This window comes from Dermochelys coriacea, chromosome 9 (assembly GCF_009764565.3).
Source record: "Dermochelys coriacea isolate rDerCor1 chromosome 9, rDerCor1.pri.v4, whole genome shotgun sequence".
NCBI lineage: Eukaryota > Metazoa > Chordata > Testudines > Dermochelyidae > Dermochelys > Dermochelys coriacea.
Window position 1 is genome coordinate 27,617,880 of NC_050076.1, and position 27,921 is coordinate 27,645,800.

General features: G+C 40.2%; 2 protein-coding genes across 4 annotated transcripts in view; one reads left to right on the forward strand and one right to left on the reverse strand.

The window, feature by feature from the left end:
• Window positions 1-27,921, reverse strand: part of MED12L (mediator complex subunit 12L) — a 335,742-nt gene that overhangs the window by 86,016 nt on the left and 221,805 nt on the right. For both annotated transcript variants that reach the window (XM_043492366.1, XM_038415603.2), the window contains 5 exons: window positions 13,791-13,938; window positions 13,073-13,191; window positions 11,577-11,720; window positions 10,636-10,799; window positions 3,024-3,155 (listed from right to left, as the gene is read on the reverse strand). In XM_043492366.1, coding sequence (XP_043348301.1) covers window positions 3,024-3,155; window positions 10,636-10,799; window positions 11,577-11,720; window positions 13,073-13,191; window positions 13,791-13,938 — 707 coding nt within the window. The remainder of the gene's footprint in view (window positions 1-3,023; window positions 3,156-10,635; window positions 10,800-11,576; window positions 11,721-13,072; window positions 13,192-13,790; window positions 13,939-27,921) is intronic.
• On the forward strand, window positions 1,407-27,643 carry P2RY12 (purinergic receptor P2Y12). 2 transcript variants are annotated; one of them, XM_043492367.1, is made up of 5 exons: window positions 1,445-1,536; window positions 3,053-3,082; window positions 19,448-19,703; window positions 19,734-19,809; window positions 24,227-27,643. In XM_043492367.1, the coding sequence occupies exon 5, from the start codon at window positions 24,250-24,252 to the stop codon at window positions 25,240-25,242; it is 993 nt and encodes a 330-aa protein (XP_043348302.1). In that variant the 5' UTR covers window positions 1,445-1,536; window positions 3,053-3,082; window positions 19,448-19,703; window positions 19,734-19,809; window positions 24,227-24,249; the 3' UTR covers window positions 25,243-27,643. The 2 variants fall into 2 exon arrangements, with proteins under 2 accessions (XP_043348303.1, XP_043348302.1); XM_043492368.1 differs by lacking the exon at window positions 3,053-3,082 and having other exon boundaries at window positions 1,407-1,536.

Genomic DNA, 27,921 nt, shown 5'->3' on the forward strand with positions numbered 1-27,921 from the left:
TACATGTGCATCCTTTTTGTATTATTTTGTGTATTTTATCCAATGGAATAGCTCAAAGTAGCTTGTACATGTAATTAATTAATTAATTTAATCAATGAATCAGCACTATAACTTTGGCACACATTTTGCTGAAGCAAAGTAATGAGACCGGAGTTTAATGTAGTTTGGAGCCAAAAGTATACCACCAGAGGTACTGGATAATCCAGACCCTGCAGAACCAGCTACTCCTTTGGTATGCAAGGAAGGAAGTGCCATTTGCTGAAGATGCTGAATGTCAATTCCACTTACTTCGCTACTTATTTGACAAAATCTCTCTCCATCATCTCTGTTTTCTCTCATTTTGTAAAATCAGCCTTTGTACCTGCATCCACATTTAACTTCATTGAAGCCTACAGAACTTTGCTGTCACTCACCATACTTCTACTTCCATACAACTCATTGGTTAGAAGGTAAAAAAGCTTGCACGACTTTCACCTGAAAATGTGGCTTTTTTCCCCCAATACTAACAAAACTCCTCTCCTTGAGATAAGTAGCTTACCGTTTCTGAAATGAAGCTTCTTATTCCACATTTCTAATCATTGGCATGCTGCTTAAAGATTGAAGGCTAGATTATGTCTTAAAGAGCCAGTTATATGTTGGCTGGTTGGGGCCCACTTTGCAGTAGGATCCTCAGAAAGACTCAGCCAGGATTCCTCCTGAGACTTGGGGGAAGGACACACTACAGCCTTAGCTCTACCACCCATTAAAAATGCAGGCTGCATGTGTTCCTCTTGAGTCTGGCCAGTTACACTGGAGACGGTCCTCATCTCACTCTGCCCCTTTAAAGAATCCAGTACTGTTGGAATTGCAGCATATAGCAGGGGGCTTCACTCACTAGTCACAATGCAGCTAGCCTTTTCACAAGTGATGTAGGTAGAAGGGGGAAAGCTCATTACATTCCATCCCCCAACCCATGCGGCACAAGTTACAGTCTGAACAATCTAATAAATGCCAGAATCAGCTCAAACTTTGTTAATAGATGTAAAACAGGCTCATGGAACACATTAGCTTCCTGAAAAACAACGCAAGTACAGTACACATACAGTGCAGAAGAAGGCCACAACCAGACAATTAGGGATTCGGACAGCATTTTCAAAAGCACTGACACCACTTAGGAGCCTAAATCCCATTGACTTTCAAATGGTCTTTCCTCTTAGGTGCTTTGGAAAATGGAACTTAGCTACTTCAGAAATTTTTGTACTAAATCTATTCTACAGATTGGAACACAAAACAGAATTATTCTTCTTTCCTAATGGTCACAATGGTTACCATATCTTAATACAGTGGATTTGTAAACTGAATTTCTGATAACATGTTATGCTGAGGGAGTGGTTGGAAGATCAGAATCATAAAAAAATGTGGAGAGAGAGTTTAAAAAAAGGAAGTGTAGTAAACATTAGTAAATAAAAATGCCTGGAAGCCCCAGTAGGCTTCCTTATGTCAACTGTTTAGGATGATACCAGAGAAACCACCTTTAAAGCCTGAAGTCAAGAGACGGTAAGAGTCAAGTATAAAGTGAATGTTTTCTTAAATACAACATTTTAATATATTTTGAAATTTATTAAAAGAGGGAACCAATGGCACCTGCAGTGTTGTAGAGAGGAGCTGAAAGAGTGATTGGAAGTAGTTAACTATTGTGTGTCACACACAGTAAGGCACCATCAAAGATTAAACTTTTGTACTGCTAGTGCCTTGCGTGCACTGCTATAGTTAAGGAACCCCCTGTATTTCTTTATAAATTACCAGTCTTCAGAGGGTTTGTATTTTAAAATCAGCCATTTTTAATTACACTGGACAGGAAAACCTGTCAAACAAGTGCTGGGTACAGATGCAGTTAGAACTCCCATGTTATTAGCATGCCATTTTAAAGTATTATTATAGGACACCAATAAAATAGATCTTTTATTGGTTATGGGATTTTTTTGGGGGTGGTGGGTTTTTTTGTTGCCATTTTATATGCTCTATTAAGCCATAGCTTTTGGAGTTGAAAAATCTGGGGATGAGGTTAGCAGTAGAATAAATGCACTGTTTTATTTAGACACATCTGTAGTTAAGAAGCTACCCCATATTTCATAATTTTTTACAAAGCAACATTGTAGAAATACTGGTCACGTGCATTTATAAATCCATTTACAATATCTACAGGTTCTCTTACTGGTAACTCTCTCAGATAACTATGCAATGCAAACCTCTAACATGAAACATGCAGATCAAAACCACAAGGATAAATGGGGAAAAAAATGTGAGTAAGCTGGTTTGTAACTTTCACAATAAGCAGGTGCACAGACAAAAGGTTTTTTTCAAAATAGCCAAAAATACTGACTTTGGGGTTTCTAAAGTAAGATTCCAGTTTAGAACAAGGAACTGAAAGTTTCCACCTTGCAAAATAGCACCTTGCAAACCACACACACTTTTTGATGCGTCTCTACCTATTTCTAATGAAAGATTAAGTAAGCAGAGTATTGTACTGGTGTCAGCTAAGCCGTCATTATTTTCAATGATGGTATAGTTATTACAGTAGATTTACAGTACTAGTACATTATGGAGGATCTTAAATTAATGAAAACTAAACTGCAATTAACAGAATTAAACTACTTTGCTAGCATTATCTCTATTCTGTATGTGTGCATGAGCACGTGGGCACTTACTCTCATAGCTCCCTCCTGCACTGAGCAACTTGCAGGTGGATCTGTGTACCCACATGGAGCTCCACTGACTTCAGTGAGGTGTCAGTGGGCACAGAGATATGCAGGCTGTTCTGAGCACTCAAGCAGTATCATGACCCGTTTCAAACCTTAAACAGTCTGGGTAGGCACAATGGTTCACAAGTAGGGCAAAGGAAAACTAGCAGGTAGAAAAGGTGCATTTTAAAGAGCAGATAAATTGAATTAAAAGTTCATTAATAGAATACATAAAGGCAGAAGTCTGCTCGTTAGTAGATTCTACAGTTAAATTTAAGTTTGTAACATCTTTGTGCTACTAACCTGAAAAGGTCCCCAAATTTGCTTCTCAGGTGGCTACATGACACATAGAGATCATAGAGGTAAGCTAAAATACATCTTTCTGGAGAAGAACATTCTGATGGATTAACAACATGCTTGACAACACCACATAATCTGGAGGGGAAAAAAAAAAAATCAGAGATTAATTCCAACTCAGACTTTTGAAAACTTAACAACTGCCCATTTCACCTTGAATGGTCTCTTATAAGGTGTTAACTTCTTGTCTTAAAAACCTGTTCCACCTTGCACTTAGCTGCGACTCTCTGCGTACCTTTTCCAGACCTGAAGAAGACCTCTGCATAAACTTGAAAGCTTGCCCTCTCTCACCAAACAAATTTGGTCCAATAAAAGATATTACTTCACCCACCTTGTCTCTCTAATACCCAACTATACATTTTAATATTATAAAATTAACATACCCATGCCAATAACTAGACAATGGTCTACATTCTGTGATGGGGCAAAGCCAGATGGCTATGGAAGAGTAGTAGGAGATAGATATATTAGCTCCAGGCTAAACAAATCCCTGGTACCAGGGTAAGTGAAATGGCAGCTGCTCCAGGTCAATTAAGATACCTGGGGCCAATTAAGAACTTTCCAGAAGATAGGGAGAAGGCTAGGTTGATTGGGACACCTGAAGCCAATCAGGGGCTGATTGAAACTAATTAAAAGCCTCCCAGTTAGTCAGGTGGGAGTGCATGTCAGGAGCTGTGGGAAGAAGTTGTGCTGTTGGAGAGGCTGAGTAGTACACACTATATCAGATACAAGGAAGGAGGCCCTGAGGTAAGGGTGAAGTGGAGCTTGAGGAAGTGAGGGCTGCTGTGGCGGAAGTAGCCCAGGGAATTGTACATGTCATGTTTCTAAAAGGTCAGCTACCATAGCTGATACTATTAGGGTCCCTGGGCTGGAGCCCGGAGTAGAGGGTGAACCCATGCTCCCCCCCGCCACCTTTGTCCCCTGATTAATCACCGATATTGGGAGACAACAGAGACTGTGCAAGGAAGGATAACTTCTCCTCACCTCCCTTGCTGGCTTATGATAAAAGTGGCTCAGTAGATTGTGACCCTTATCTCTAGAGAAAGAAGGGTTACGTGGAGGGTCACAGTGAGCCTCTGAGGCTAGCAAAATCTGCCAGGAAATGCGGGACCCATGGAGGCAAGGACAGAGCTTTGTCACAACTGGGATCAGGAGTGGGATTTCGTTCACAGCATGGCAGAAGAAAGAGGTTTTTTTAAAAAAAGTGTACTGGGGGTTTGGATTTTTTTTTGTTTTTGTTTGTTTGCTTTGTACCACAATGGAGGAGGTGGTAAGAGCTCTGGTACAAGCCACAGCAGCCCAGCAGGAGGCCACCTGGGTTCAGGCAATGGCACAACAGGAGTCTATGCGGCTACAGCAGAAAACCAATCAATTATTGATGAGCCGGGCAACCCAAGATCGTGCTCTTTTGAGAGAGGTGGTGGAACAGCTGAAAATCCTCACCACCCAGGCCCAGGGGTCCGATGGGACGCAAACCCTGAGGGCCGCTGGTTGTCTGCCAAAGATGATGTCAAGAGATGACGTAGACGCGTATCTCCTCTCATTCGAAAGGACTGCTCAGCGCGAGGTGTGGCCCCAGGAGCGGTAGGCCAGCATCCTCGTCCCTTTTTTGTGTGGAGAGGCCCAGAAGGCCTACTTTGACTTGCCTGCCACAGATGCCACTGACTATACCCGTCTAAAGGCAGAGATCCTAGCACAAGCCGGGGTAACGGCAGCGGTAAAGGCCCAGAGGTTCCATGAGTGGAAATACCAGGAGAACAAACCCCCAAGGTCCCCGCTATTTGACCTCATACACCTCGCACGGAAGTGGTTACAGCCCGAGGTGTGCAGGCCGGAGGAGATTTTAGAATCCCTCATCATAGACCATTACATGCAGGGACTGCTGCCAGATCTCCGCAAACGGGTAGGCCAGAACAATCCGTCCACGTACAACGATATGATAACACTGGTAGAAAGACGGATGACAGTGGGGGGACTGACCCGACTACCCAAGGAAGGTCCCTTTCGAAGCAAGCACCCGACCCCAACCCTGGAAGGTTGGATAGCCAAACCCCTGGGGAGTCCTAGGTGGAAGAAGGGGGGGCTAAAAACCAGCAGGGATCCCAGAAGGAAGCGATTGGCCTGAGTGGGGGGAGCCCCGCAACTAAACCCCTAGCCCCTGGGATAGGGGAGTGATTAAAAGCAATTATAGATGTTATGCATGTGGGGAGTGGGCACACATAGCAGCACAGTGTCCCAGCACTGAGGAGCCTATGCAATGGAACTTGGGGGATTGGGAGGTCCCATGATCCCTTAGCCACCTCGCAGGGGTCACATAAGCCACGCATATTTACACCAGGCCAGTGAGGATAAATGGAGCAGAGACTACAGCGCTTGTGGACTCTGGGAGTGCTATCACCCTCATATCAGGTAAGCTGGTAAAAAATAGTCAGCTGCTACAAACCAAACACGTAGCAGTGACATGCATGCATGGGGCCGTGAGCCATTATCCCACCATCCCAGTGGAGATAGAGGTTCAGGGAAACCCCATTGAGGTGACCGTGGACGTAGTTCCTAAACTCCCATAGCCTGTAGTCATTGGGAGGAACGATCCAGGGTTTGATAAATTTACTCCCCCCGGAGAGGCTGGAGGGAGGTGGGGACCCTGAGGACAGCGACTCGTCACCGGGGGAATGTCAAGCCCCGATGTTTGCTGAGATTTCTCAGGATCTGTTCTCAGCCCCCCGAAAGACCCAGAAGACAAAAAAGGAGAGGAAAGCCGTGAAGGCCTTGGGAACCCGGATCCTGACCTAGGGCCAGAAGACCTCCCTAGTAGGCAGATGGACACAAGCAGCCAACAGAGAAACTTCCACGACAGAAGGTGAGCCAGAAGCTGCCCCCACCCATGACGGCAGCAAGCCGTTGGAAGAAGCAGAAGCCGGCCCCTGGGACCTTGGGAAAGTTAGTCCCAGGAAAGAGACTTTTGGGCAGGACCAGGCGGAGGACCCCAGATATGATAACGCCAGGAAAGAGGTGGCCGAGATCGATGGGATACCCATGGATGGGAAGGTCTGGGGTCCCAGACCATACTTTATAGTGAAGAAAGATCTCCTGTACCGTGTGGTACAAATGCAGGAGCAAGAGATACAACAACTTCTGGTGCCACAAAAACATCAAAAACTCATATTGAGTCTCACCCACAGCCACCTGTTTGGAGGACACCTAGGGGTAGAGAAAGCCCAGGCACTGATCTTGCGGAGGTTCTTCTGGCCAAGAGTACATGAAGATGTCTGGCGATACTGCACCTCTTGTCCGGAGTGTCAGTTACATAGCCCTCGCCCGCACTTGCGAGCTCCTTTGGTACCTCTTCCAATAATAGAGGTTCCTTTTGAACGGATAGCCATGGACCTGGTAGGGCCCCTACAGAAGACAGCTCAGGGCCACCAACATGTGCTTGTTGTACTGGACAATGCAACCCTGTACCCGGAAGCTGTTCCCCTGCACAACACAGCTTCCAAGACAATAGCTAAGGAGCTAGTACAGATCTTTGCCCAGGTTGGGCTACCCAAGGAGATATTGACTGATCAAGGGACACCTTTCATGTCCAAGTTGATGAAAGATCTCTGTTCGTTGCTCCATGTACAAGCCCTACGGACCTCTATATAGCACCCGCAAACAGATGGCCTTGTGGAAAGTTTCAATAGGACCCTCAAGGCCATGATCAGGAAAGTGGTGAGCCGGGATGGGAAAGACTGGGATACTCTATTGCCTTACCTCATGTTCGCCATCCGGGAGGTTCTGCAAGCCTCCATGGGTCTCTCTCCATTCAAACTACTATATGGGCACCACCCTCGGGGTATATTGGATATAGCCAGAGAAGCCTGCGAAGAGGAGCCAAATCCCAGATGGAATATAGTTGAGCATGTACTGCAGATGAGAGATCGGATAGCTTGAGTTACGCCCATTGTACGGGAACACTTGGAAAGAGCACAGGAGACCCAACGAACCCGTTATAACCACCAAGCGAAGCTTCGATGGTTCCAACCAGGGGATCGGGTCATGGTACTGGTGCCCACAGCAGAAAGTAAACTGTTGGCCCAGTGGCAGGGACCCTATGAAATAATCGAAGCCATGGGAGAGGTGAACTATAAGGTGTGGCAGCCAGGCCACCGGAAATCGGAGCAAATTTACCACATCAATCTTCTAAAACCTTGGCATGATCGAGAGGCATGTTTAGTCATGCAGGAGATCCTTCCCCAGGAGGATAACTCACATGAGCAAGTGAGGATATCATCTGACTTGACGCCGATCCAAAAGATTGAGGCAGATGACATGATTAATTGCAACAGAGATGTGTTCTCTACAAAACCAGGGCGGACAACGGAGATCTATCACCATATCTGCACGATCCCCGGAGCCATGGTAACATTGAGACCCTACCGAATCCCAGCAGCCAAAAGAGAGGAAATTCAAGGCCGAAGTAAAGAAAATGTTAGAATTAGGAGTTATTGAAGAATCTTACAGTCAGTGGTCCAGTCCAATTTTTCTAGTGCCTAAACCTGACGGTACAGTGAGATTCTGTAATGACTTTCGCCGACTGAATGAAATATCCCAGTTTGATGCATACCCCATACCACGCATCGACGAATTGGTTGACCGACTGGGTAGTGTCCGATTCTTGACTACATTGGATCTGACAAAAGGGTACTGGCAGATCCTCTGATCAAAGAAGCTGAAGAAAAGACAGCATTCTCCATCCCGGATGGGCTATTCCAGTACACCGTCCTCCCTTTTGGGCTACATGGGGCCCCAACAACATTCCAGCGCCTCATGGATAAGCTGCTACGCCCCCATACTAGTTATGCAGCTGCATACCTAGATGATGTCATCATCCATATGCCAGACTGGGGAACCCACTTGGAGAAAGTTGAGGCAGTACTGCGCACCTTAAGGCGGGCTAGCCTCACTGCTAATCCCGCTAAATGCGCCATAGGGCTAGCAGAGGCTAGGTACCTGGGATATATTGTGGGAAGGGACATAGTGAAGCCCCAAACGAATAAGCTAGAGGCAATTCAAAACTGGCCCCGGCCGACCCGAAAGAAGCAGGTCCGTGCATTCCTAGATGTGGTAGGCTACTACCGACAGTTTATTCCCCACTTCGCCACTAGGGCAAGTCCCCTAATGGACCTGGTGAAGGCCTGAGGTCCAGACATGGTGAAGTGGACCGACGCAGCAGAGGGGGCATTTACAGACCTTCGGACGGCCCTCTGTAATGACACCGTACTCATAGCCTCGGACTTTAACAGGGAATTTGTTTTACAAACAGACGCTTCCGAGGTGGGTTGGGAGCAAGTTCTGTCGCAAATGGCGGGAGAAGAGGAACACCCAATCCTCTACCTAAGCAGAAAGCTTCTCCCAAGAGAACAGAAATATGCAGTAATCGAGAGAGAATGCCTTGCTGTCAAATGGGCTATGGCGACACTGTGTTATTACCTCTTAGGCCAGCCATTTACTCTTGCGATGGACCATGCACCCATTCAGTGGATGCAGCGGAATAAGGAAAAGAATGCAAGGGTCACCAGGTGGTTCTTATCCCTCCAACCATTACAGTTCCGCATATGGCACAGGGCTGGATGCCACCATAGCAACACTGATGGTCTGTCATGAGCATACTGCCTGGCATCCCAAGTTGTCCAACTTTATGGTGTTGAGCAGGGGGTGGGATATGTGACGGGGAAAGACCAGATGGCTATGGAAGAGTAGTAGGAGATAGATATATTAGCTCCAGGCTAAACAAATCCCTGGTACCAGGATAAGTGAAATGGCAGCTGCTCCAGGTCAATTAAGACACCTGGGGCCAATTAAGAACTTTCCAGAAGGCAGGGAGAAGGCTAGGTTGATTGGGACACTGTTGATTGGGACATTGAAGCCAATCAGAGGCTGGCTGAAACTAGTTAAAAGCCTCCCAGTTAGTCAGGTGGGAGTGCATGTCAGGAGCTGTGGGAAGAAGTTGCGCTGTTGGAGAGGCTGAGTTGTACACACCATATCAGATACAAGGAAGGAGGCCCTGAGGTAAGGGTGAAGTGGAGTTTGAGCAAGTGAGGGCTGCTGTGGGGGAAGTAGTCCAGGGAATTGTACATGTCATGTTTCTAAAAGGTCAGCTACTATAGCTGATACTATTAGGGTCCCTGGGCTGGAGCCCGGAGTAGAGGGTGAGCCCGTGCTCCCCCCCTGCCCACCTTTGCCCCGATTAATCACTGAGACTGGGAGACAACAGACTTTGCCAAGGAAGGATAACTTCTCCTTACCTCCCTTGCTGGCTTATGATGAAAATGACTCAGTAGATTGTGACCCTTGTCTCTAGAGAAAGAAGGGTTACGTGGAGGGTCATAGTGAGCCTCTGAGGCTAGCAAAATCTGCCAGGAAACGCATCTGCCATGGAGGCAAGGACAGCTTTGTCACAGTCCATAGAAAAGTCTAAGTGAATGCATTCTCAATAGGTACAAAGGATTTAATTTGAAACCTAGTGTCACAATTTTAAAATGAGAATAGTTAAGCGTTCATAGTATTTTACACATATGGGCCACAATCCTGCTGTGAATTACATACAAGAGAATTCCTGCCAACATCAAGAGGGCTCCACACAGGCCACAGGGGTCTGCCCAAACAGAGCTCATTGCACACTCAGGGCCATGAAAAACAGATCCAAGATTTACAGCCCTGTTCCCTAATAATAATGATACAAAAGTGTGCAACAATTACTAACCTGCACAGCATAATCTTAATGTGCACAGAGAAGAACTAAGCATTTCACATTTTAATTGGGCTTTGCACCAATGGAATGCAGTTTTTAGCTAATATCACTGTAACAGTACATGGAAGCATACATTTAATAGGTTATTTGGCTCTTCCTGTGTCTACAGTGATTGTCAATAAAACACTGTTGAGGAAGGAAGACCACAGTATCCTCTGCATCAATGATTTTATATAGGGACAATTACCTACTGTTCGCCCTTTTTTGTCACACTTGAGAGGCCAGTGTGTTCTATGCCCACCTGTCATTATTTACAGAGTTAGCTTTTTGGGGTAAGGACTGTCCTATCTGATGTTTGTATACTGCCCAACACAGTGGAACACTTGGGAATTTACTGTAACACAAAGCAAAAACAACAACAACAGTATGTTACCTTTGAGCGAACCATACTGTAACTACCCACAGCTAATAGGACAGATAACCACTTCAGATCTTAAAGAATATTTTAAATCAGTTTAGCTAAATGAGTGCAAAAATCTGCAGAGAAACTATTGCACTGTGTACAAATCATTTAAAAAAATTTAAACTAATGTAAAATCCTTATTTCAGTATAAAAGTAGGTTATATCAAGTTAGCTTAAGTCAATTCCTCAATGATTTAAGCTTAACCATAATAAACCATTCAAATTGAATTTTTGCACTAGTTTAAATGGTTTTTGATTGATTTATATGCAATGCAATGTACACAGCTGACATATTTTAATACATTCTTAGTTTAATTATGCATATTAGAAACAAACATAGAAAAAATACAGTAGCTACAAACCCTTCAAAAACTTGTGCTGTCTGCTCTGGATTTAAAATTAGGCAGGCATGGTAACTCCGTAAAACAGCAACAATGCACACACATAATCCTGTGGTGTAACTTCCTGCCAGGCTGGATGACTTCAGCAGTAGTTCTGCTTCCACAACACTCAGTTCATTTAACAGCTAAAGTATAAGATAAATACTGAACTGAATATCTTTTTCCAAATTAAGCTATACAAAACATTTCCAAGAATTATAAATGAGAAAAGATACTGAAACATCACACAATAACATGCTAAAATTCATTGTTATTTAACAAGTTTAACAAGTCAAGAAGAAAGTACTGAAAAAGTACAAAAAACACACACAAAGAATTTTTCTTCACAGTTAGATTAAAACAGACATTGAAACCACATTAAATAAAATATTCTGGACTAAGATGTTCTGGAATTGCTATTTTTCAAAAACTACAGCACATTTTAAAGACAATTGGAATACATTCTCCAATTATTAAGAAAAAATAAAAGTACAGTTGCAAACAAAAGGCTCTTATATAGTGAGTTTGATCATAGATCTCAAAGGACTGCAAAATGGAAGTTAAGTATTGGCAGCCCTACTTTACAGGTAGGGAAATTGAAACCGGGTAGGTTAAGTGATTTGCACAAAGTCACAAATCTAGAAGAATCTAGGTCTCCTAACAACCAGGACAGCATCCTATCCATGGGACACATGCCAGTCAGATATATGTTTATTATCAAGGTAATAATTTCATATTTATAATGTGAGGGGAAAAATCTACTCTAACACCACAGAATGTTTATTTGTACAGCATTTCACTGTTCAGCACGTGACTTTGTTATACAAACTACAAGCCTATTTGTTAGACACGTACCATTAATGGAAACATCACATTGTAGCTTTGTCCTGACATACATAAGAACAAAGTAATTGCTTTGTTACCTGTATAGCAAAGTCAATAAGCCCATTGATATTGAGTGCTGGCTCCATAAGATCAAAGATAAGCTGTATGTGGTGAGCCAAAGGAAGATGGTATGATGTACCTGAAGCAAAGCTAGTTATTTGTTCTAGAACATTACTGGAGATCTGTGAAAATGAAAAACATCTGTGTATTAAAACATTGTAACAACTGAGTATTTCTCTTCCTAAATATTAACACTTCTAACATCAATTTAGGTAAGTGATTTTCGATAATTGTTTACTAAAGCATCAGATAATAAAAGCACCTTACAACATGCCAATGCTCTAGTAACTGATAACTGAGGAAAGGTTTTTTTTACTTACTGGTTTACTACAATGTATATTCAATTCTGACTCAGTTTTGTGTTCTATGCCAGCAAAAACGAGACAAAAAATTTGCTTTGTCGCCTAAATGGATCAACTTATTCTTAATTTTTGCAATTTCATTTCTATTTATGAGACATTTTAAAAATGTGATTTGTAGTGTTGAATCCGTGTTTAAATCTTTAAAAATTCTGACCATTTAAAAATTCATACTTATTTTTGTTGATCATTATGATTAATTGCTAAGATGCTCTAACAACAAAAATCAATCATAAAACATACATAGCAAAATCATCCAAAAAACTTCAACAATGTGCTATACAAGATTTCTAAATCTATTGAATTTATGCCCAGTTTTCTTTTACGATTTGTTTTCGGTGCTGATCTCAAAAATATATTTAAAGGAAACATTACTGGCATTAGTGGCATTTTTATAATGATAATTAGCACTAATCACTTTCATCACTAAATGTTGAAAGTATGTTGACAAACTAGCATGTTTTGAATGGAAACAAATTTGCCGTTCTTTATAAAAGTCTCTCTGTGGAAAGCCCACATGTAATTTAAAACAATTCACACATTTGTGTTTTGTAGTTATTTACTAAAGTAGCTTTGATAGCAGAAGCAAAAATAAGCTAAAAATGTTTAAATCCTACAAAAAATTTAAATCAAGTGAAGATTTAATCTCTCTCTGTAGCTCTCTCTCTCACATACGTTAAACAGAAACATGGAAAAGATTTCACCATCTTTCATGAAATTTGCACCCTAGACCAATGAGTGGCATACTGCACAAAACTGATGAACTGAAAAGAAGCTTTTAATTTAGTAATGAGCAATAAATACATTGCAGTCAATTAATAATCTATGCATAGAGATAGCTGAATATTATAGTGATAGTTCCAAATATTTCATATGTACTGTACAATATTCATGACATTAGTAATATCTTTGCTAACGTCTTGCCAATACAAAATAAACAATTTGGAGAAGGTATTTAAAAATATCGAGGAAGCATTTCACTTGGTTTTAAAGTACTAGTGCATTAAAATTAATACTATGTATGGATCAGATTTTTTTTTATTATACAGTTTTCTTCCTACTTGATATGTAAAGAGTGCAACTTAAATGGCTACAATGTTACGCACAGGAAGTACCTGAGATGTCACCTGATGTTGATCGAAATAGGACAGCTGCTGCAGTTTTGTAAACACAGTCTCCAGAGTTGGAAATACTTCTTGTTTGTTCTTCCTGGCTTTTTGCCCTTCATCCCCAACTTAACAGATAAAACATTATTTTGGTCATTTTGTATTTAACAGAGCCCATGTAGTTTTGCATTTTTACTGCTTCAAAAACAAAATTAAAAAAAAGTAAATGCTTGGTTCTGTATGACCACATAAAACACCATTCACACCAGTTTTCTACTGTGCTTAGAAAAAAACATTTCACAGCATATAACATGATGCAACTTCGGGAAAAATATTTTTAAAGTCATTCAAGTGTTTAAAAAAAAAAGACATTTAGCAAGAGCTGAAAATATTTAAACCATTTTGCTAAAATGGTAGTAAACATAAATCTTTCCAGGCTGACTGAGTATTCCGGATTTTAGCCTGAACATAATTTTTACAGCCAAGTTATTCATATGGATAGAGAGACATATAGTTGAAATGATTTTAAAGTGTACTGGTGCAGTTATAAGGCAGATCTATTCTAGGTATTTCATGCTGCAGGTGTAGTGCCAGTATTTGATTGATTGATTAGGAAGGAAAGAAAGTCAAATTATATTATAAATTTGCATGGCTCTAACCAGAACTTTCTCTACACAGTTCCTACATTATGCATGACAGACTCTGGAAAGCTCGGAACAGTATTTACCTCCCGTTTCAGTAGTACTTTTCTTATTCAGGATTTTCAGGATATCTTTGGTAATCTTCTTCAGTTGATGCCTTGCCTCATCACGCTCTTTGCCAACACCATAAAGAAGAATCATGCGCTGGTTACATTCATGACTAGAAGATTCCTCCTGAGAAACAAGCAAGGCAAACAAATTAAGCAACTTTCATTTTCTCTTGTTGATTGCTATTAAGGAGTAAGAAGAGACAATGAATTCTCTTTCCAAACACTAAGTACAACATGGATTTACTTACACAGTACAGATTAATTTTGCCAAGGTTGGAGCTGCCAGGTGCACAGCACTTTTGAAACTCAAATCACTTAAACTCAGATGCATAAATATGAACTTCGCAGTATTCACTTTAGCCCTTGCCAACTTTTCCTATTCACCCTCTCCCATACGAAATACTGAGCAGCAGAGATCTCAAAAGCAAAAACAAGCCCTAATGAACCTGTGACCCAAGAACCTATTGATGCCAACTGGCAAATGGCACCGGGATCCCCTGGATTCACCAAAAGGGGTCATGTAAAGTCTCTACAGAAAGTATGTGTCACATGGGCCATCATAATCATTGTGAGATGTATGTACAGAAAATAATGTACAGTAATTACATAATGTGAGTAATCATGTATACAGTACATGCTGAAATTACATTCTATAGGCCTTGTAGTTAAAGGCAGGTCACTCAAAAGTAGCATGCTTTGAGATAAACTTCTCCAGACAGAAGGTGGGAGACATTTATCTCCCTGGTGGACCATTATGTATTGTGTGTCTTACAATGGAAATCTATTAGCATACTGAGACAAATGCTAATGACCAGCTTGCGGAGACTTCAGAAGGAAATGAACAGGAAGAGGTAAACAGTAAGAGTTTGGAGGGCAACCTGTTTTCAGGTGAAAATCAAAGGTTTGGTCTGGCGTACCTTGAGATGCAGAGACACACCCTGGCATCCTTCAGTTTGTGATGACAAGCTGCTAACATGCTTGCTATTATGTAAGGAGGCTATTAGCCAGCCTAGTTGAAAGTTCTGGGGAAAGTATTTGGGATAAGCTAACTTGTAGGAGATAGAGGAATGCCTTGTGAGTTAAGTTTAGGGTCTAGAAAGAGTGTTATGATTTTATTTGTAACCATTTGCTACTAATATTTTTACTTTATACATACATACATATACGCACACACACACCCACACCGAGTATGTGAAGTTGAATGGTGATCCTGATTGAATCTTGTAACGTGATGTGTACTATTCATTTGGGAGCAGTGAATTTGAGACTTCTGTTCGTGTTCAGTGGATCAGAGGCTGGGCACTCCAGAGGGATCTTCAGAAGACTTGGGGATTGATGTGTGCCTATCGCTAACCTGTGGAGAAAGAGCAAGTCTTGTGGAGGCCTGGAAGGCAGCGCTTGTGTTGTCAGAGGCTGGTGGCATCAGGGAGATGATCCATAGCAAGCACAGACAAGACTTCTTCATGCTAAGTGCAGGTGGTAGTGAAGTGCCTCATGACCCTGGGTACCACAGGAAAGCATCAGAGCATTTGTGCCTCCTCAGTGACACATGGCCAGCATCTGGACAAACTTTGCACTGGTGCCTGTGCCACTGACTCCTACAATTACCCTGAAAGCAGATGTGACTCAGATTCTCCACCACACCCAACCGTTTTATGTCAGTTAGGGCTGCAGTGAGCAGTACTAATACAGACATTTCCCTTCTGTATTGATACAACAAAGATAAAAGATTTAAGCTTCCTTTCCAGAGACCAGCACAAATATGGTACTAATAGCCATTGGTACAACTGAAAAACTACACAAGTCCAGTGATAAATCAGTACAGTAAGACTTTATCCTTTAAGCTATAATACATTCCATAGAAAGTACATTTGCTTTAGGATCCTCGCCAAACAATCTAACATGAGTTTACTGGAATGCTGTATTAGTGCATTTTAGAGGAAATGCCATGTGAAACAGGAAAAGACCTTGATGGGCAACGTTCCAAAGAAAGAATCTGATTAAAGCAGCAGCATGAGCAAAAGGAAAGCACATGGCCTGGAAATGAACGCTAGCACTCCCATTTACTTGCTTCATGGTTGCAGGCAAGTCACTTCACTTCTTTTAGTCTCAATTCTCCCATCAATGAAAAGGAGATACAGTGACTTTCCTACCACATAGGATATTGTGCATATTATCATTTGTACAGTGCACTGAAGTCAAGTGCTCAGAGAAAATTATATGAATGATCATTCAAACACACACAAAGCAGACGTGTTCATTCTATGCAGACATCCTTTATTTATAACCCTGTTGGCCTGGTCTGTTTCAAATGCATCCTGCAACAAAATGTCTTAAAAGCAGTATTTCAACAGATGTTTAGCAGTCTGGTTCAATATCACCACCCATCACATTTGAATAATTGCTTAGAAGAGCAGATTCTGCCAGAATAGTGCTGTGCTGGAATTACTTTTCCCTCATTATTCAGACCTGCAGAAAGTTCAAATAATACACACTTTACTTGGACTGTCATTTGCTTCTTATATGAATGATTTAATATACTTTCATAGAATCCTATTTTTAAATACACAGATCAGTCGATCAATTCTTACCGCAGTGATCTTATTTAAGATAAGGTGAAATAACAGTTTTTCAAAACAAAAGATCTATCTAAAGCCCAACATAAGTGGGTAAGAGATCTACAGGATTCTGGGACCAATATATATAGGATAAGTCTACACAGGCTGCCATTCACACCCTGACTGCAATGTACCCACAGGAGCTACATTAGCTAAAAACATAACTTAGCATGTTTCCTAGACAAACCACTAGCAACTTCTTTTTGCTATCAGTGAAAAATGTACCTGGGTAGAGAAAAGTTGAGAGAAAGATTAAACGTATCAGTTTCTTCTCCACACATCTGAGCACTGAAACAAAACTTATGTGAAGGAAGTCAGTGGTGAACTTACTGTTTACTGGATTCTGCAGACATTTATTCAGTGAATCCCCATTCTGCATGTTAGAGAAAGAAAATAATTCTAAATGCAGCCCATAAGCCCTCATGACATTTCACTCTAATCATTGACCACTCCAGTATTTTGTTTTAGAAACTTGGAGAAGCAAATCAGACTCTTTTACAAAAATTAAAGAAAATCTAAATCATTTAGGGTTTTATGGGACTGCCATAGACTGGGTCATGTGCCCCCAGCTGGGCACTGATCAAGCTGTTGGATTTGGACCAACAGGCTGGGGACTGTATCCCCTTTGGTCTGGGTAGGCTCAAAGCACCGTCTCCTTCAGCCTTCCTGGGTAAGAATACCACACATTCATGTCCGAGACACTCAGGTTTATTAATCCCAATCTGTATTTTGAATCACACATGCCTTGCAATTACAATGACCATTAAAGTAGAAAACAGCAGACAGCAGAAAAAGACAATGACCAGTTATCTTCTCCTGAAACACAGAAAGATCATGATGGATTTTTCCTATGGAGCACCAACTGTCCCTTATAATTTACCACATTTTATACACATGTAAATTACATATTCATGAATACTCTTCAAATCACCATTAAGAATTATGTATAATGCAACTCATTAGAGTACATATGCGTAAACGTCAATTGGCTTGATTTTGTTGTCCTTGCTATTTTCATGTTCTTTCTCTTTCCTAATTGATTTATTACTGACCATGCACTGATGATGCATGCTTGATCAGACCACTTTTACCCTTTAAGTGATTTACAGATTTGTTTTTCTCTAATTGGCTTTTGGCAGCACATTTTGTGTATCCATTATTCTCCAGTTAAAGCACATGATAAAAATATCATCTTTGCCCGATACAGCAGCAGCTGTAAGCAAGTTTACTTAATAATAATGTCACTAAGGCAACAATCATGTCAAAACTAGGCCAAAGCCAGTCACTCAATACAATTATCCAAACCTATTCATTTAGAAATGACTCATGTCAGTTCCCAGTAGCCTCTAAAGCCCACTCCCTAGGCAGAGGCACTCTGTCTGGCACCCTGCTTGGGAGTCAGGCCACATGGTCCACATGCCCTAAACACCAAGCCCAGTGCTGAATCCATCCCCCCAAAGGTTCCCCAGTAGCACACTTTCCCAAAGCTCCAACCTTATGGGCACTCTGATTTATAGTTTACCAGTTCAGGGTCAAGTGATAATCAAAGTAAATTAACAGACCTTGCAAAAAGATTTCTAAAGCAATCATTCATTACTTTATACAGCACAAGAGAGACACAGATCTGTGCAAAATAAGGAACAGCTATACACAATTCCCCAGCTCAATTTCCTTGCCACTCTTGAGCATTTCGGGGGATTTGGTCAGAGTCTTCTAGGAAATCCAAGGTCGTTCCTCTCCCCCCGAACAGCTTTGCCTTCTGGTTCTAGTCTCTTCTCTCAAACAGCTAGAGAGAGAGAGACACACACTTCTTTTTATAGACTTCCAGTCACCTGGTCAAAACTCTGACAGGTGATCAAAATTTCTTGTCAGGCACCCTGGTGTTTGATCATCAAACACCTGGAGTCAACATTTGAAAAACTGCTTTGCCCAGGGCAGTAGCAGTCTCTTTGTCCAAGGATGCTTCCATTTGAATGGACAACAATCAAGACTAAAAGAACTTTCATTGTTAATTCTCTGCTAGGTGGAAAAATTTCTTCTGAACCCTCTTAAGTGATCACTCTCCTTACAGTGTGTATGATAAAACCCATTGTTTCATGTTCTCTCTGTGTGTGTATATAAATCTCCCCATTGTATTTTCCACCGAATGCATCCGATGAAGTGAGCTGTAGCTCACGAAAGCTTATGTTCAAATAAATCTGTTAGTCTCTAAGGAGCCACAAGTATTCCTTTTCTTTCTGAAACCTCTTGTATGTTCCAGCTCAACATGGAAGCTTAAGAGCCATGGTGAAGTCACAGAACAGATTTATAATCAAAAGTGTGTTCAGAAAACAAACTGGAGTTTGTACTTGATATAGATATATTGAGAGTTCATAATATCAAACAGAATTCAGAGCTTGTAAGTAAACAGGTTCCCCTGAACTATTACAAAGACATGTTTAGCTTGTTTCTCACAAAGTTGTATTCTTATTCTTCAAAATCTGTATTTATTAATCCTAATCCTCGGTGGCAATAAAACAAAATGGTGAGCCATACCATAGTGTCATTTATGTTACGACTGTACAAATCAATTTTTAACCTAGGGAAAATTACATTTTGTTCATTCTTAAAGTTTCAAAATGTAAATTATTAAATAAGCAGAAACAGAACTGGGAAAATGATATGAAATATTTTGAAATCTACATAAAGGACCAATAAATTGTACATTAATATAATTTTCTGCTCAACAGTAATAAATCACCACTTCACCTGCTGTTTAAACACAAATGTTTTCAAAGAAAAAAATAAAAAATACACAATCTGGAACATCTTCCGTAATAATAGATATATTACCACAAGGTAGAAAGATATTAATCATATTATTCTGAACTTCTCAGGAGTTGTACAAAGTAACAACTATATAAAAGCTTTTAAAAAAAACATTATCTGTAGTTTTCACAAAGTATTTCAATGGATTGAAAGCAGAAGGCTAATGTCTCCCTTTTTTTAACCACGTCTCTTTTCCCTCTTTTATAGGAAATAAAAGCAGAAGCAGCGAGGCTGTTGCCTGGAATTTGAAACTGTCTGCACAGCTAAGACACACAAGTTTTAACCTGGAGAGCAGAGAGTCTTTCTAAGTACTAAAGCTGGGATGTACAGCTTCCTTCTCTTTCTCTCTCTCTCTCTGTTGATCTGAAGGATTTTTACTGAAGTAAGCTACTAAACTAATGCTATTTTCTGAGTCTCAAGCTTAAAAAAAGGAAAGAAAACCAGAGGGGAAAAGGAACAGCAAATGATGATCTGCCAGCAATATTAACAGCAAATGATGATCTGCCAGCAATATTAACTTCCCATCACAGGAAAGACCTAATATTTCGCCATTTTTCCACGGTTGTAAGGTAATTTTCTTTCTCTCAACATATTCTTTTCTGCTCCCTCAAGCTTATGTAATAGCCATTTAATTACAATTGATATGTGCAGCTAAAAATATATTTACATTTTAAAATACATGGTGTTTCATAAATTCCTGTCATACAATCTTTTACAGATGGAAATACAAGTGAGCACCTTTTAATAATGAAGCAATCATCTAATAACTCACAGCATCTAAAGTTATTAATAAACCTCCCACTCTTACTGGGATAATACTGAAGTATAGTAATGTTTATAATTGTATCACCGAAGGGCTTGAAGTTCACTGCTCAGTTAAAACTTTGCTCTTGCAATCTTCCTTATATGGTTTTTCATCCTTCTTTCCAAACATATTTGGATTACATAGCAGACCATTTAGATCATACTTTTGTATTAATTGCTGGGAAATCCAATGTTCTTACTTTTGTAAACAACAGGTAAACCAACTACCAAAACAAAGCAGCACTTTGTTAGTTTATTTGACAAGTGCACTTTAATTCTTAGTGAGAACAGTTCATAGTACATTACTAATATTGTGAAGTTTAAACAAAGACTTAACATGAGTCCAAGCTACAGGACACTGCCAACACAGCTTAATCTTTGCAGAAAAGTGGGGAGACACTGCCATTATATGTACACATATTATGAAGTACATACTTTATCAAAAAGCAAATTAGTGAGGTTCTAATTTTTTCTGATGGTCACAGATCACAGATGTTCTTGTTTGTGACAATAATATGACATTTTGAAAATAAAGTTGCATCATATTCAATTATTTGAAAGGATCTGTTGGTAAATATTTTGACATCTCAAACTAAATCTTGTTTAAATATATATTTTTTTTGTTTATAACAGCTATTAGGTATAATTAAAGCAAATGATTCATAGCAACATTTCCCATCCTACGTCCTATTTTGCTATTCTTTCCTTTTGGCACAGCAAAACTACTTGGGCCTCCTTACAAAGACTAAAGAAAGCAATGTACAATTAATAAGTAGTAAATAATAGTAATACTATTTTACACTTTTGTAGGACTTTGCATTTCAGGATCTCAAAGCACTTTAACATGCTTGGCTTTTTGGTCTTAAATATTAACAGCTGGATGTCAGGTCCAGAGACTAATGAACTGGTTGTGCACTCAGCATGGCTTTCACATTTAAGGGCTGAGATGCTTGGTCCTTGGTCACATGTGAAGTTGCTGTTTGGGGCCAAGGAAGGGATTTTCCCTAATGGTGGATCTGCCATGCTCTATACGCTTTGTGCTTTCCTGTGGGATCACCGTTTGAGGAGTTGGACCTGTTTACTTTAAGAAGCTTTTGGTCTGACAGCTGGCTGGGGATCTCCGACAGTAGAGTACGCAAAAGGCTGCTGAGCTGTGCCTCAAGATTTTCATTTCATGTTATTGTGGTAACCGGAAGGCAGGACAGGAGTCCCTGGGAGCGTGGGGTCTTCATGCTTTGTCCCAAAACCTGGGATACTTTGTTAGTAGAGTTTGGTACTTGAGGTGGGACAGCGACAGTACGTGGGGAGGCAAACCTTATAGGACACAGTTTCAAAGCATATCCCTGCCCCCATGCAAGTGCTGAAGTCTGCCTCAGAAAATGGACTGTTGGGATACCACTCCTCCTGGTGCCTAAAGGTTTAAGGCCCACAGCAATAATAGGTGACTGCAGGTACTTATGAGGGGTTTTAAACAGATAGCCTGATTGTGGGGACCATGCAGCAGGAAAACTTTTCCTGCAATTTTTCCTCCCCACAAGCACTGCAGCTCAGCAGTTGGCGTGAAAGTTTGAAGGTGCCTCAGAGCGTTAGCCAGTGAGTTGGCCGGATAGAGTACTGAAGACAGGAAGCAGCTCTAGAGATGCCTCCTGCCCCCAGATCACAGCTGGAATCCCCTCCTACCTTCTTGCTGAAGTTGATGGGGGAAGGTTGAATCTGAAGCCAGTCTACAGTGACAAAGCTGGGGCAGAGCGGATCCTTGCCCACCCATTCCCACCCATGGATGGCAGCAGCCAGCAGGAGAGATGATTCAAAAGTTCTTCCACCTTCCCTCCCTCCCTCCGCACTCGGAAGGGAAAGCCTCTAGTGGCTGCAGCATGACTAAGGAAAGAGACAAGTCAGAGCACAGGAAGACGGGGAAAACTACCTTTAGAAGAGGCACAAAGTGAGGTCAAGAGAGAGCGCTGAGAGAAGTGATCAGCAAGAGGGGGCAGCAGCAAGAAAGACATCACAGGAGCAGTGCGGGGAGGGAAAAGAACAACAGAGGGAGACTTGGGCAACGATAGGCAACCGGGAAGGGAAATAAAAATAATCAGGCTAGGAGATAGGTCCATAGCTGCCTAAAAGTCCTAGGATGGAGGACTTAGGTAAGAGAGAGGAAAAAAAAGTTAGTAGATAATTTACTGAGCACTATATATGGTTTCCTTTTAGCAGCTAATCCAATTATCACTAATAACTAAATTTGTAGCCAAAAGCAACTAATATAAGCAATCCATCCAGTATTAAAAAAAATGAGAAGAACATTTTCCTTCCCCCATTTGAAAACTACGGTTTGGAGAGATCACTATACAGGCAAAAAATGAAATGATTGCCCTGTATTGCCCCTGAATTAATCATTTGTGCCGTTGTGAGTTAGCAGTTGTGACCAAAGGCCTATAATCCACAACTGCGTGGAGTGCATTATTGCTGTCATCCACAAGGTGGTATTTGCACAGATACAGTAGCTGGTTAGAGTTTGCTTAGCAATTCCCCACAGAACATAAGTACTATGAAACCACTTGGAAAGATCATGCATCTCCAAAAGGAATAATCCGTGGGGCATATTCAGAGAGGAAACTCTTGGTGCGTCTTACACCTTCTTCTGACCCCCAACCCTCTGTCTGTGCGTCAGTCCAGTTTAGACTCAACATCCATTTACTGATACCAGTTTGTAATTTACCCACACCCCTAGCACATCACCTCTTTGACCCTGCGAGTCAAAAGAGAGGAGAAGACAAGGTTGTAAGAGGGCTTAAATTCCTTAGCCTTCACCCTATCTAACTTTAAATTTTTTTTTTACTTTCATCTTGCTTCTTGAAACTCAAGCTTCTCCAACTTACCAATGTCTAAGAGAGTCTAACTGGGGTTAAGGGTGCCTATCTCTGTCTGAACTGATCGTGGTTGAAATTTCTCTAAATTATTGTTAGAAAAACAGCCTCTGAATTTAACCCTGTATCTGCAGATCTGTCATCCATGGTGTGGTGATAAATACCCGACATTATGCTAGCATAAAACCCAACAATATTAATATACATAGAATAACCAGAATACAATGTGGGTAGATTGATGTAAATCACAAGTTTTAATTATGATTTAAATCAGCAAGCACAAAACCTTGATTTAAATAATTGATTTTAATCATATTTTGCATTTGTACTTTTTAGTTATTTTCCTAAAGAAAGGTTGATTCTCATGAGTTGGTAACCATTAAAATATGTTGATTTTCAACTAAATATAACGTTTATACTAAATTTGGTGCTTCTTTTTGCTAATCAGAAGGATTTATATATCTTTACACATTTAAACAATTATACAGTTAACTTACATGTATTCAGATTAATTTTTACATTTTTATGTTAGAAAATGGTGGGTGATGCATTTCTTATTTACTAGATTAATTTTTTGTGATTTGTGTCAGTCTCTATTTGGATGGAAATTCAAAAGGAGCATTTTTTTTTAATTAAATGAAACTACCTTAAACATGCTGGATACTTAACTTTTTTCTTTATCAAAACATGTTCTGCATTTAAAACTAACTGCTTTATTAAACAAAGGAAGTATTATCTATAGTTACTGAATTGGACTGATTGTTTCTTTCAAGATTTTAGAGCTAATAGATTTCATCCTTTTACACTTAGCTTTTATTAATAGATTGGAATAGGAAAACAAGCTTTCCTGCTTTTTAAACTCCCAATAGGCTTCTTAACTTTGAATGAATTAGTCTTTGAACTGAACTAGCTGAATAAACTGAAATGAAAAAGATATCCTTTCTGTACCTGCAGAAGATGCTACTGCTGTCAAAAGCTAGGTTAGCACTTCAACAAACTCAGGGTAAAGGTGCTTAGCCAGTGACTTCCACTAGTTCAGTGATTTGACTTGCTATCAAATGTGGCAGCAAATATGTTCTGCTTAATATAATTATTTAAACGTTTTAAATGAGTTTAATTGTAATAGGTTTATGCCTTAACATAAGTTGTCAATTTCAAAATTAATGTAAATAGATTATATTTAAAAAAAATAAACCTGTATTTTAATTTAAAAATCCAATTAAAAATTATATCAGTGATGTTTATCCACCCTGAATAAAATGAATGCTGCAGTTCTCTGCCTAATAAATGATAACCCTGAATCCTTTTTTTTAAACAGGGGGAAAAGATATCAAAGTACAAATGAATGCCAAATACAACTTCAGCTATCCTGGAAATGAAAGCAACTGCAACAGTGATAACAAAATCAGTCAAGTTCTCTTTCCCTTGTTCTACACTGTTCTCTTTTTCGTGGGCATTGTCATGAATGGCCTGGCGATGCGGGTGTTTTTTCAAATCTCCAGTAAATCTAATTTCATCATCTTCCTTAAGAACACAGTCATTTCTGACATCCTCATGATCCTGACCTTTCCATTCAAAATTCTCAGTGACGCAAAAATGGTGTCTTGGGCACTGAGGGGATTTGTATGCCAGGTCACACAGGTCATATTTTACTTCACCATGTACATTAGTATTTTGTTTCTGGGTCTAATAACTATTGATCGCTATCAGAAAGCTGCCAGACCATTTAAAACATCAAGCCCTAGCAGCCTGTTAGGTGCTAAGATTCTGTCCATGGTAATATGGATATTAATGTTTATTCTCTCACTACCTAACATGATTCTGACAAACAAAAAACCCACACGTAAAACAGTGAAGAAATGTGCTCGCTTGAAATCAGAGTTTGGGTTAGTATGGCATGAAATTGTGAACTACATTTGCCAGTTTATCTTCTGGGTTAATTTGGTCATCATAGTTGTATGTTACATACTCATAACTAAAGAACTGTATAAATCATATAAAAGAACAAGATACACGGGGAAGGTGTCCAGAAAACCTGTAAATATTAAGGTATTTATCATTATTGCAGTGTTCTTTGTTTGTTTTGTGCCATTCCATTTTACTAGAATTCCCTATACCTTGAGCCAAACAAGAGATGTTTTTCAATGCTCTGATCAGAACATATTGTTCTATATAAAAGAGAGCACCCTCTGGTTGACATCTTTAAATGCGTGCCTAGATCCATTCATATATTTTTTCCTTTGTAAGTCCTTTAGAAAATCCTTGATAAACATGTTGCACAAACGCACCAAGAAGCAAAACAATGGAGACAGTAGTGATGAGACGCCAATGTAAAGCTACTACATTGGGTAAATAGCAAATAATATAGGTATTTACATGCTTATTAATAATAAATATCCAGGTCTTACTCCAATAAAATCAATCGTTAACTCCCACTTACTTCTCTGGGAACTGAATCTATGCGGTTTGAATCTAGGTTCTATGACAGAAGCACACACACACTGGAACAGAGGAACTACTGGTTATGGCCCCAATTCAGCAAAGTGGTTAAGTGTATGCTTAGTTGCATACAAGTAGTCTCATGAAAGTCAGTGGGAATACTCTTGTGCTTGAGTTTTAAGCACATGTTGGATCCAGGCCTGAATGCTTATTAAAACAATTATAAAGGGGGAAAAACAGCTTTTTAGTCATACAGTACTATAGATGAATTTATAAATTGTGAGGGCTCAGCAGAAAAATGGTGAAATCCTAGCTCCCTTGAAGTTGATAACGAAGCACACTGACTTCAAGTGGGAGCCAGGATTTCACCCAAACCAATTAAAATCTGAAAAATGCAACTGAAGAAAATACCAATAAGCCAAATTTAAAAAAAAAAAAAAAAAAAGCTATCACCTTGCAGCTAAATGCCAAACAACTAAGCATAGCGAGGGAAAAGCTATTTATGTGGGCTGAATTAGCAGAATGAACATTACACTTCTGGCATCACACATTTGCATTTTTAAAGTTGCTGACCATTTTATTAATAACTGTATCCAGTAAGAAATAATGTATGTTAAGCAAATCTATTTAGACTGAAGTTAAACCTTTGAGTACCCCAGAACACATTCTGAAAGACTACCAAAGAACCATGGTTTTACGGTGAGCAATATATAAATGACCATTTTCAGCAAAACTAATTTTACATCAATAAAAATCCCTGGGTTTCATGGGATAGAAGCACTGAAAGGGTTAAACCAATTACGAGAGTTAACATCAGCTTTTGTTTTCATTATACTAGATTTCTAGCTATGCTTTTTAGTTACAGCTATTATGCATTTTTAGTTTGGGAAATCAGAAATGCAATTTTCAGTAACAATTGTGTACATAATTCTGACTGCAGATGGCCCTAGGTTGCCATAAACAACCACTAGCAGACTTATTGCTGATACAACTACTAACCAGACTTGAGTTTGAAAAATCTTTCACTGACATGTAAGGCTCTGATCCTAACAGATATTACCTTCTGTATACTTTATCACCACTGCAAGCACACACAGGAGTAACGGTTTGTAGGATGGAGGCCAAATACTATATAACTTGTTAAAATGTTCTTCACTTGTATATAAATTTTAGTACTGAACTTGTAATACATGTTTTATGGTTTATTCTGTTGATCCAATAAATCATACCAACTGTAATTATAAATACGCCTGGAAGGATTAGATTTTTATGAGTCAACGTCAATTTTACCATAAACATACAAAATGATGAAAAAATATTTTCATTGATAATAATCAAAATGTGCATACAGGCAAAGTAAGATTTTAAGGACAAAATCCAGTGATTTAGGTTTTTGAATTAGGCTTGTTACAAATGCACTAGCAAATTAATAGTAAAAACTGGTATGATTTGTTGATTTAAAGATATTTGCACTGTGTATTTTGACATGTGATGATCATTTTTGTTTTAATAGTTATAAAGCTAACTTTTCGAATCTCAGTGTCTACTGTCATTACATTGTCTGATGACCTCCAATTTCCTGTAACTGTGAAAATTTAAATAGATAAATATCAGAAAAGATATTTAAAAATCAATATTATGTGCTGAAATTGTCATAAAAACTGAATTCTGCCAAGCCTAATTATAAAGTGTAGTTACTAATAATTTAAGTGATGTCTTAATTTCTCCTCCCTCTAGTTGTACAATGAAATTCAGAAGAAAATATGGGTAGCTCTTTGGAGAGGGGGATGTGTCATTTACTTTAGTTTACTATTCTTAGATGGATCTGGGAGTTCAAGTTACTTTCTGAAACTCCAGATTTCTCAATGATCTGTTAAACAAGATTTACTTCCACTTTTGTGTGCACACCTGTGTTCCCTCTAAGCTGCATGGTTGCAAGGCTGCCCAGGAGTGATTCAAGTGCCGCACACTTGATTAGCAGAGTCGCACACATCTGGCAGTGTGTGTTCAGGTGCCCCTCCCCCGCACTGCTTTGCAGCCACATTGCTCCTGCAGTTGCTCCAGGGATCCTTCTGCTGGCTGTGCAGAGCAGGGGGAGGAGGTGCTGAAATCAGGTTGTCCCCCATTCCCCACCCCTGTACCCCATCTCCACGGAGCAGGGGAGAGGGCACAGGGCTCAGGACTTGCAACAGCTCTGAACGAGCCTTCCGGGCAGTGAGCGAGTGCCTTGAAGAGAGAGAGTATGGTCTCTCAGAGTCTTCCCCAGCAGCCTACGCACGCACGCACACACTCACTCACTCACTCTTCCCCTCCCACCTGCCAACGTACCCCATCCCCCCAGAGCCAGGGAGGGGGCACATGGCTCAGAAGTAGGACAGCTTTCAGTGCATGCCTTAAAGAGACAGTACATGACATCTCTCAGAAACTTCCCCAGCAGCCAGCACACATGCAGACCCTGTCTACGCTGGCAAGTTTCTGCACAGTAAAGCAGCTTTGAACACTGTCACTCCCGAGGTGTACACACTGTCAAGCCACTTAGTGCGCAGAAACTGCGCACTTGTAGCGCTGTAAAAA